The sequence below is a fragment of the Phoenix dactylifera genome, unplaced genomic scaffold (assembly GCF_009389715.1).
Source record: "Phoenix dactylifera cultivar Barhee BC4 unplaced genomic scaffold, palm_55x_up_171113_PBpolish2nd_filt_p 001289F, whole genome shotgun sequence".
Taxonomy (NCBI): Eukaryota; Viridiplantae; Streptophyta; class Magnoliopsida; order Arecales; family Arecaceae; genus Phoenix; species Phoenix dactylifera.
The window spans coordinates 41093-52765 of record NW_024068621.1 but is presented as its reverse complement, the minus strand read 5'-3'; the positions used below and the strand labels follow the sequence as shown (position 1 = coordinate 52765).

The window sequence follows — 11673 nt, the reverse complement described above, 5'->3', positions numbered from 1 at the left end:
TGCTTGGGCACAGAAAATGTCAAATTTTAAATAGCCCCAGCCTAAAGTCTAACTAAAAATTAATATTGTGTAGCCCGAGGCTAGCCTGTGATAAGCTCTAGTCAACACCAGTCAAGCAGTGATGTCTAACGATGATAAGAAAAATGGAGAGGATTTCGAAATCAACAATCGATAGGCAAAGACTAGTGAGATGGGGCAATAGGGGTAGGGAGCAGTAACACTAGAGAGGGGAAAGAAAGTGTTAAAAGCAATGATGGAGGTGATCGGGAGATGAGATGGGAAATGGGGGGTCTGGGCCATTGGGTAAGTGGTGGCATGCAATGGCGAATCTAATAGAGTTGCGACAACATGGTAGTCCAGCGAGCATTGGAGAGAGGCAGGGAGAGGGAGAGAGACAGTGGTGGAAAATTGGGGGAGGGGAGGAGGAAAAAACAAGGATGAGCGCTGGCATTAAGGTGGTTTCATGCGCACCTACCTTCGCCGGTGCATTTGAGCGAGGGTGCTTGTGGGGTTGCCTAATCTAAGTTGGCATACTTTGATATAATTCTTCTATTGGAATTTTGAATTGGGATTAAGAGGAAACTATGCTTTCAATTAGAACTCAAAACTAAGTAATGTTGATTCATACAATCATAGTATTCTAGCCTAGCATCTAGTGCCTAATCAGGCAAATTAGTTCAGAACAAATTTTATTGGACAAAGGGCCTACATTGTGACAACGGTTGCCTAATCTAGGTAAGGCTCCAATATTGACATGGTTCCACGATATGTTTAAAGATTAATTGTTTTGACACATACGATTGTAGCAAAGTTTTGAGCAGGGATATTATAAAAAGGAATACCAAAATTGTCCAAAAAAGTGAATAAAAAATGGACATAATCCTAAGAAAACATGAATTTATTTGTATAAGAATTTAGAGGAATTTATACATCTATTCATAAAAGAAATTGTAGAAGTCAATGTACTTCACTACTATAATAGATACATATATGCAGACTCCCACGAGCAACATTACAATGTTTGAGCTAAATTTCTCCTCTCTTTTCCACCATGTATTGCAACATGTTCATCTTGATCACCATTACAAGTTGATGAAATATACTAGATAAAAATCAAACAATATCGGCTTATCAACCAAAAGCAGGAATATCGAGACAACCCAAATTCTAGTGAACTTCAATGATGCAAAGCCTCTTCCTCGAGTGATCATCCGAGCTGTTGAGCATGCTTTCGTCAAGCCATTCACTATATCTGTTCACACAAGGATTCACAAAACCACCATAAAAATTAGCACAATTACAAGAATAGATCAACAATAAAATGATTATAAAAAAGGCTAACTGTGAAGTGAGAGCTACATGTTGATGGCCTCAGTTAAATCAATGAACCAAATCAAGAAAAGAAGAAACCAGATTAACCAATGAGGAAACCTTGGAGAGATGAATGGAGGAGGTAATCAAAGAGAGAAGAATTATAGAGTAGAGAAAGAGATCATGAGAGGAGTAGATTCTTTACCTTTCAGGAAGCCAAGAATTGTTGGTCTTAAGCACTGGTACAGAGGGACGGTTACTTGGCTGCTCTCAGGTGGGGAGCTAATTATATATATACTTGCTAAGTTCCACCACCCTCGGATGATTTAAGTAAGAAGAAAATAGAGGGTGTCAATTTGGACTAGGAGAACTGGGCGTACCATTGGAGAGTGGAGATGTACGTGTTGTGAGTACCGTTGTAGACTGGAGATGGACATGTTAAGTTACAACACGTTAAGTTACAACGGTCTGTTGGATCTTGAAGATCTTATGCGTCAAGTTATAGTTATCCATTGGATCGTGGAGATCTTATGCATTAAGTTACAACGGTCCATTGGATCTTGGAGATAGATGCATCCAGTCGAAACTTCATCAATTATGACTTCGAATATATGGTGAAGCATGTCATCCCTCATAGCCTGAAACCCCGCAGTAAGTAAGCGATATGATAAGGATGATGCCTTCATGTGTCAATTTTCTGTGCCTAACTACTTCAGTTGCCAGGCAACAATGAAAGAAACTTGATTAGACATTGGCTATATTGTAAACAAACAACATGCTGACTTCATGGCCACAATCATCAAATCCAAATCCACAACCATTATGGACCTAATTAGAGTGATATCCTCTATAGTTAGAAGTAAATTCTTTTGAGAAAAAAGGTAGTATAAACGGATCACCAACTAAAATGGCCGGATACAAATCAATGTCCAAACACCCAATGACAATATTCTACACTCAGTTCACTCAACTTTCAATATGATCAAATCTTCATTCAAATATATAGATATAGGATCAAATCCAAAGATGCAATTAGGATAACATACGAAATAGCTTCATTAAAACAGCTTAATGACCCCTGCTTTAAATCGGGCCTGACTAGGCTTCTGAGCTTTCCTTTTTTTAACAATTGGTTCCAAGCAGGCTCCCTTTTATTTGGTGACATAATCCACATGAAAATTTTAAACTTTTCCTGCATATATATTTTCATTTCCAAGGCAAGTGAGGGGTAGCTCAACAATGTGCCATTTCATAATCTGATCTGGTCTGCAGGAATTGTTCAGTTCTCTTCCCATAAAAATTATGGAGCTTTTCAAAAGCTTAATAGCTAAAATAGTGATCAATTCGAAGTTTGTATCCTTAATAAAAATGACAATCAAATTTTATTTTATAGAAAAAGAAGTGGTGCAAGTGCTACTTTCTAGGTCTGAAATCAGAACCTTCCAATTAATTTACATGCAGTGGGGCAACCAAGGATAAACTTCATACAGGTGAAGTGCTTCAAAAGAGAAGCTGGAGTTTTGAGCAATAATCACCCACGTCTATTTTTTTAGTGCTAGTTCTGAAATTATAGATCACTTACTGATTCATGTGCAATTACAAGGAGGTCTTAGCACCAGTTTTTATATATACTAGAGCAGAATATTCCATATGATTGCTACAAATAAGGAAGCCCCAAAACCAAATTTTTTAAAATACAGCTGAATCTTAAGCAATCCTTAGTATATTCTCTGATGTAGAAAGAAATTTGTGTTTATTAGTTAAGAAAGAATGAAAGAAGAAAGATGTTTATAGTCAACCACAATCTGCCACCTTACTATCTATGAATGACATAGCTGAAATCCATTGCTCCTACCAGCCATGACCATAGCCGATGGCAAAACACAAAGGATAGCGGAAATCCAGGAAAATTGCATGATGAAGAAAAAAGAAACCTATTTTTAATCCTAGAGATCCTATTGAAAAAGAATTCAGAATTACTTAGAAGACAAAAGAGATATATATTAAAAAAAAACAAAGCTAACCACTGGCATTAGGTTAGCCAGTGTTTGTCCCAGTAATCACAATCTTTGCTTGGCAACTAGATATTTTGAGTTATTGTACATATCCAAATATTTGAACTTGAGTAGTTCAAAAATATGAAAACATTTGACATAGAGGATATGTAGGGTTGGCAGCCGGGCGGGTTTTCTCAAGTATCCAACCTATAAAAACCAAATCTTAACAGGACACGTTTAGCAAAATTCTAGAAGATTTGGGAAGGATTTGGGATTTAAAGTTAAAACATGTTGCAGTTTGGGATGAATTTGAGATTTGACCCTCAGGTATCTGCTATTTGAACCCAATATATATATATTATAAATTTTATAAATATATATATATATATAAGAGAGAGAGGTGAGGGAACTTGAACCCCAATCCCCAAGAACATCTAACCCCTTCCATTTATTATGATTTTAGTTAGATATATTATTAGTTATATTATTGAGTTTTATTTGTTATATTCAAATCATTGTGCCAAAGTCTTTTCCTTTCTTTATTGTGTAATTCTCCAATTTGACTTGAATAACCCAATCAGAATAAAGATTAATCAAGCGGGTTCAGATACCTGATAAATTTAGCATTTTTTGATGGGACGGCTTTAAAATTGTTGGACAAATTTTTAATCGAATTTGGGATGAGTTCGATAATAGAATTTTAAACAGATTCGGATACAAGTAGAGCAAGATTTTAGAGGTGCTCTATCTGCTGTTATTTCCAAAGATATGCAAAGAAAACAGCTCTTCAAAGGAAAGAAGTGGACAAAATTTTTTCCAGATCTTGGAATATCCCTAAGATACCGGAGAGACTTTAGTCCAAACACAAGGGATGGTAAGTTTTCTGGACCGAAACAAGCCAATATCTTGACCTGATGTCTTGGTCAACGTAAAAATAAAAATATTTTAAAAAATATCATCTAATTCAAAAGCAATTTCTAAATGCTTTCTTTTTATATAAAAAGTAACTTTTTTTGTTTAAGCAGAATAAAACGCGAAATGCTACTGTCAGTTTCGAATTTTAAACTGAACCAAAATTCTCTCAAGGAAATATCAAATCCGTATCACTGACAGCTTCTCTTTCCTTATAAAAGAGCCCTCGATCCTCCTCCTCTCCTTTCCAAATCCCAGATTAGGGTTTTGGAACCCATTGCCTAAAACTGTTAACCAACATATTGGTCTCTCCGAAGCTCTAATCCGCTCTCTCTCCAAGAATCTCTTCTATCCATTGAAGGCGAAGAGGAAGTACCCCAAGGTGAGGCCGGCTGTGAAGTTGACGGAGCCAATCCCCGGCGTCAGCTTCCACTGCCTATGCTGCGACCATGATACCGGCGTTCTCTGCTACATGTAATCAATCTTTCTCGCTTTGCTTTCTCTCTTTCTTGTTAGAGATATTGGTCTCTCTACGTGCAAAAAGATGGGATATTTTCTGTTTTATATGGAACTCAATGGCGTTCTCTGCTGCATGTAATCAATCTTCCTAGCTTTTCTTTCTTTCTTTCTTCTTGAGTTATTGGTCTCTCTACGTAAATAAAGATGGGATATTTGATACTTTATATGGAACTCAATATTTTGTTATCTAATCCAGGTACTTCGATGATCGTGTTGGAGAGCTTTCTTGCAGGATATGCCATGCGCTTTATTCCACCATGATCGATAAAGGTATGCTGTTATATGATGTTTCTTGATCATTCTTTAGTATTGCTTCTTTATCTAACATTGTGTTCGTCTTTTAATTTGATTGCAGATTCCACGGAGCCCATTGACATGTAAGTTGCACTACAAGAAACTTGGACATTAGCGACGCTTTTTTTGGCTTTTAGCGACGCTTTAAAGCGTCGGTAGAAACCATCCCGACGCTTTCCAAAGCGTCGGTAAAGCGTCGCCTATGCTACAGTGGAAAAAATATTTCCCGACGCTTTTAAAAGCGTCGCTAATTCCAATTTAGCGACGCTTTAAAGCGTCGCTCTTTCACGACGCTTTCAAGCGTCGCGAACTCCCGACGCTTTAAAGCGTCGCAAATTTCCATTTGCCAAAAAAATTACGGTCTGCATCTTCTCCTCTATTCAGAAATACAAACAACCTCCCCGATCGGTACCTTCATTCCATCCGCGTAGAGTGGTTGGGTTTGGCTATATAAACAGTTTTTTTTTTCAAATCCACCGATGTGGGACTAACATGAGGTGATTTTTTGGCTTCCGACGACGCTTTTAAGCGTCGTTATTTAACGACGCTAAAAAGCGTCGTTAAAAGTTTCGACGACGCTTTTAAGCGTCGTCATTAGCCGACGCTTTTAAAAAGCGTCGGCAAATGTTGACGGAAAAATTTTTTTGCCGACGCTTGGAATAAGCGTCGGCAAATAAGAGTCGGTAATGTTCTTTTTTTGTGTAGTGTTGTCTCCCGTTCCTTTTTTGATGGAAAGTTGTCTCCCGTTTCTTGCAATTAGATAAATGATACTGAGAATTTAAGCAGATATGTAATCCCTACAATCTTCTGAAATCATCATTTTATTTTAACCAAGATGTCTGTTTAGTATCAGAAAAATATCAGGTCCTATTATATCCGCTGTTTTTTTAACTAAAACATACTGAAATCGATTTCTATTGATTTTAGTTGATATCCCTTTCAACACTATAAGGTAATATTACATCAACAGGAAGATCAAATGGTTTACCCATTATTACATAGCGACAATTAAGTAGTAAAAAAAATTTATATGGTATACAATATATGATTTTATTAATACTATATATCGTCCGATTATTTCATATAGTCTTATATAGCTATATTCGCTCTTCTCTAATCTTCATTGGTGAATAGATATGAAGAATGGCTCGAAAAATGCAAACAAACAGACTATGCGGATGCTAATCCTTGGAAGCAGTTCGCCGAACTCAAGCTAGATGGACAAGCAAACTCCTTGAAGAAGCCCAAGTGGCTGCCAAAGGACGATGAAGAAGATTATCCTGTTAAAAAGCTAGCTAAAATGAGGCTGGATTGATTCTATATATGCTCAAACCTTGGTGAGTTGGTGTGTGGCATTGGATGTAGCCATCAAGGATACTTTAATTATTTTGTCGATGAGCTGCAGTTGTTGTTGATATATAGGAGTCAGCAAGGATTATATCAATCTCAAGATATTGTATATTGCTCTTCTTACATCCACTACAAAAGAAAGTAGATGTCCCGGCGCTTTCTTGGGTCTTTACCGACGCTTATAAGCGTCGGTAGATCTCCTGGCCACGCTCCCCAAAGCGTGGGTAACACGTCGAGCAGGTGGGCGTGGGCTCGGTTTAGGCCGACGCGTCAAGAAAGCGTCGTCGACCTATACCGACGCTTTTATGCGTCGTTCCTCGCGGATGCAACCGACGCTTAAAAGCGTCGGCAAACTTGGACCGACGTTGGGACTAGACCGACGCGATAAAGCGTCGTTAAAGGCGTGCCATTTTACGTGCCAATTGCCTTTTCCGATGCTTAAAAGCGTCGGCAATAATTTTTTTTGAAAAAAAAAAATTTCGTAAAAGTAATTTTTTAATACTCTGAGTACATGAAATTCTAACAAAACAAATACACTGAATCACATATATAAAAAAATACACGTCACAAACAAGAACTTTCATTACATTCATATTATCATATTTGATTACATTGTACTTCAAAAATATTCTAAAAATATACATCTCAAATTCCTAAGTACACAATCTACGATATGTATCAAGGGTCGACGGCATCATCTCTACGAGTAGATGAAGTATCATCAACCTACAAGAAAAAGAAAATATTTTAGAAACTAAAAATACGAAAGTCATCACGCTCATACAAGAATACATTATAATTACATAAAATATTCAAATAGATTTAGTTATGTACCGGAGGAGCAAATCTCTGCAAAAAGGATGAAATATGGTCAAGCTGATCCTGCAAAGATTGTATCTTCAACTCTTGGCTTTGCTTCAACTCCGCCATATCAGTCATATGACTCTGCCTCATCTCTTCTATCCTTGTCTCATATGACTGCTTTATCTGTGCCATCTCCGTCTTCAAACTACAAACCTCTGCAGTGCTAGTACCTTGTCTGGCATCTTGGGTATATCGGCTCACTGCAGATAGCTGAGTGGGGGTAACTCCGATACCGTAACCCCTCACGCAACCATCACGTTCTGAGCCCATCAATTCAGCATAGACCTGAGCCTCGACGCGACTGGCCGCGTCGGATGATGATGACTCCTCGACATGCTCTGAAATAAGATTTGTAGCTCTTTCCTATATCTCTCTCAGAAAAAAACAGTCAGATTAATATTTTAAAAGAAGTAAAATTAATAAAACAATTATGATCAAATGAAAAATGAATACATACAACTATATCTCTCGACTCGTTCCGGACAAAGCTGCCATCTCGGTGGGTGTGGGTCATCTTATAAAACTCTACCTCACCAGGCTTCCTTCCATGCTCTACTATCTACACATACGGAAAGTATATTGGCAAACTATATATTATGATACGTGCTATATGTTAGTAAAGTTTCAAAGGGTTTCAAAGGGTTTCAAAAGAACTTACGAATTCATTTCTACGTCTCGCATAACTCTTCGAGCCTGAAGTATGAGGAACTGCTTGAGATGCTCGTGCAGCTCTACTAATATTAGAATATGTCTGACAAAATAAAAGCACACAGTATAATATGATTCAATGTATATATTTGCAATCTATATTAATAATAAAAATAATATAAGATATTGAAACAATATTCGTGACCTGTCCTCTTTCAGAAAACCAGTAGTGAACAAGCTCCCTCCACTGCTGAGGGTATACATCAGGAGGAGTCACACGAGCAACCTCCTCCTCTGTCATACCCTCGCGCTTGAAGTCCGTCTTCAATTTTGCTTTATATTCTTTCCATTTGCAGTTGAGGGACTTTAGCACCCAATCATGGCTCTCTGGAGGGAGTACAAACTTACCCTACAATAAGATACAGAATGTTATAATAATATTAAACCTCAAAAGTAAAATTATGGTAGTAAACAAATTAACATACAGAAGGTGTCAAATTAAAAGAACAAATTCAATTCATTACCTGTATGAGTCTAAGAAGCTCAACCTTATACGAAGGAAGCATGTCATTCCACTTCGTATAGTTGAGCGGACACAGTTGACCCTTGCGTGCAACCGATCCTAAAAAGCTTGATAGAAGACTTCCAGCTCTATTGATGGGCTGCCCCAATTCGTTGCATCGGATGATGATCTTCTCACCCGGAGGAAGCTTCCACACATCCTTTGCTTGAGTGGGTCCCCGTCTCGTCCTCACTGTCCCTTGTCCATCTATTCAAATTAAAAAGTCTTAAAAAGTTGAAGACAAATATGAACATAAAATATGAACTTTAAATCGAATTACCCTGGATCCGGAGCTCATCCTCTGGACAATCAGCAGGAGGCTCGTGCTGAGATCCTGACTCGTGCTGCTGGTGCTCACATGGCTGCTGGGACTGCAGAGACTGCTCAGAAGTAGATCCCACCTGAGAATGCTGGAACTCCACATCTCTAAATTGTCTCCCTCGGGGCATATTGTTACCTGGTATGCACAAAAAAGAATCAATATTTGGTTAAATGATAAATTTATACTAAATAAAGGGCTAATAAAAGAGAATATAATAAAAGAGAATATAATATTTGGTTAAATGATAAATTTTACTTACCATTATGAAACTACATTCTCGTTCAACATCCATCCTAATCAAACTCATTGGCGCATTTACTTCATCAGTTGGCACAACATTATAAGGCATACACTGAGTATAAGTATCATCGTCCTCCTCTTCCAACCTTTTTCTAATATCATACAAGTCCCTAGGTTTCGTCTTAATAACAAGAGACCAATTTTTATCTTTTGAGTCTTGCACAAAAAATACTTGTCGAGCTTGAGATGAAAAAACAAATGGGTCATCTTTCAATAGCACACTTGTATGTATCAATCTTGAAAAATTTACTAGTGTGAAGCTATTTATATCTTGCCTCAAACCTCTAGGTGAGTTTATATCCACCCAATTACATCGAAATAATACTACCTTAAACTTTCCATAATAATCCATCTCATAAATATCTGTTAGAGCACTATAATAATTTTTTCCATCCGCCTCAACCATTACTCCACTATTTTGGGTTTTTCTAAATTTCTCACGCTCTTTAGTATGAAATTTAAAACCATTTATAATAAACCCATCATATCTGTTGACAATATTATTCGGACCTCGAGCATTGACTATTAACTCCTCAGAACAATTCCTCTCCATCATCACCGGTACCTAAAAAAAAATGGAAGTAATGATTAATTTCTCTCTAGAAAATTTTTTAAAAAAAAGTTTAATATATTAGACATCTAACCTGTTTGAAAAGCCATTCTGAAAATAACTCAACCAACCATCGTTGCTCAATCCTTGGTGTAGGACGAATGTTATGGTTGAGACTTCGCTGAGCTATTAAAAATTCTCTGCACGATCAGAAAATAATTAATTAAAAGCCAATATTACATTCTTCTGACATGACAGTAAATTTAGATTTTAAGTAACCGTACTAACCTGCGAGACTCGGATATTATATCACTATGAAGTAAGACATAGCGATGTGCCTGTGCCAACGATTTCTGGTCAAGAACAACACTTTCAACTTTTTCCAAAACTCTTCCACCAGATGAGAACTTGTAAACTTCTGCATTCTCTATGATATCATAATTCCTTTGAGGTCGATTGAAAACCGTTTCAACACCTTCAAGATATCTCGAACAAAATGTCAAACACTCCTCAGCAATATATCCTTCAGCAATCGATCCCTCGGGATAGGCTCGATTGCATACATAATCTTTTAAGCGCACAAGAAACCTTCAACAATAAATTTTTAAAATAAATATCAAAATCAAACTGATTATTAAATATGGACATTAGAGTTTAGAAAAATCACCTCTCAATAGGATACATCCATCGGTAGTGAACCGGTCCACCAAGTTTAGCTTCTGCCGCTAGGTGAATGAGTAGATGAACCATAATAGTAAAAAATCCAGGAGGAAAGATCTTTTCTATATGGCATAGTGTAAGTGCAACATTAGACTCCAATTGATCAAGCTCCTTAGGATCAAGAACTTTGGAACATAATGCCTTAAAGAATGATGACAATTGAGAAACAATTGCGTAAACTTGTTTCGGTGCTGACGATCTTAAAGCCAATGGAAAGATATCTTGCATCAAAATGTGACAATCGTGACTTTTAAGATTTGAAAGTTTTCGCTCTTTGAGATTCACGCAACGTGAAATATTCGATGAGTACCCATCAGGAACCTTCATATTTTTCAGAACTGTTAGAAAAAGATCTTTCTCTTGAGTAGACATTGTATAACATGCAGGAGGTGTATAAAATTTATCATGGGCAAGCTCTTTCGGATAAAGCTCTTGTCTTATGCCCATATCTTTCAAATCAAGACGCGCTTTCAAGTTATCTTTGGTCTTTCCATCAAGATTTAACAATGTTCCAATCAGGTTATCACAAACATTCTTCTCTATATGCATCACATCAAGGTTATGTCGAAGAAGATTATACTCCCAATAAGGTAAATCAAAGAAAATGCTTTTTTTTCCTATAGTTGTTTCTGTGTAGATGCTGTCATTGAGTCATCATCATTTTCCTGACCATATACGTTGTCTTCATTCTCAAAAAAGTTGTCAACATCCTCAGCAACCTCTGCTATTAATCCTTCAATCATTGTGCTGCCAACATGCTCCCTTCCCCTCTTCTTTGAACATTTGGAGACCTTACCTGGTATATAATTGGTGCCATGCATTTGTCTAAAGACTTCAGTTCCAGTTGGTGGAATAGGGGCAGATCGCAACTCTATGGTATCATCAAACAAGTCTTTCTAAAATCGAAATGGATGGTTTGCTTCTAACCACCGACGATAGCCCATATAACAGAACTTTCCTCCATGTTTTAACCAATATGAATGGGTTGAATCTCCACAAGAAGGACATGCAATACGCCCCTTAGTGCTCCAACCAGATAAATTAGCATATGCAGGAAAATCATTGATAGTCCAAAAAAGAGCTGCACGCAATTTGAAATTTTGGCCAGCAAAAGCATCAAATGCATCAATACCCTCCCATATTTGTTTCAATTCCTCTATTAGAGGCTGTAGAAAAACATCAATATCATTACCTGGGCCCTTGTCACCTGGAATAACCATTGACAGAATTACTGAAGACTGTTTCATACACATCCATGGCGGCAAATTATATGGAATCAAAATAACCGGCTAAGTGCTGTATGTTGAGCTCATCGTTCGGAATG

General features: G+C 37.3%; 1 protein-coding gene across 1 annotated transcript; it reads right to left on the bottom strand.

Annotated features, from left to right (window-relative positions):
* Positions 1-1167: 1167 nt before the first annotated feature.
* LOC120108354 lies at positions 1168-10796 on the bottom strand. Its single transcript, XM_039121937.1, has 5 exons — positions 10660-10796; positions 9918-10217; positions 9724-9829; positions 9559-9644; positions 1168-1252 (listed from the first exon to the last, which is right to left on the bottom strand). Exons 1-5 carry the CDS (start codon positions 10794-10796, stop codon positions 1168-1170), a joined length of 714 nt encoding a protein of 237 aa, XP_038977865.1.
* Between the last annotated feature and the right edge of the window lie 877 nt (positions 10797-11673).

Excerpts from the sequence above, each read along its gene's own strand:
- LOC120108354 (XM_039121937.1), bottom strand. The coding sequence starts at position 10,796 with ATGGGCATAAGACAAGAGCTTTATCCGAAAGAGCTTGCCCATGATAAA. Across the intron at positions 9,645-9,723 it reads CAGAATGGCTTTTCAAACAG|GTACCGGTGATGATGGAGAG; the intron begins GTTAGATGTCTA and ends ATTTTTTTTTAG. Across the intron at positions 1,253-9,558 it reads ATTGTCAACAGATATGATGG|ATATAGTGAATGGCTTGACG; the intron begins GTTTATTATAAA and ends TTGTGTGAACAG.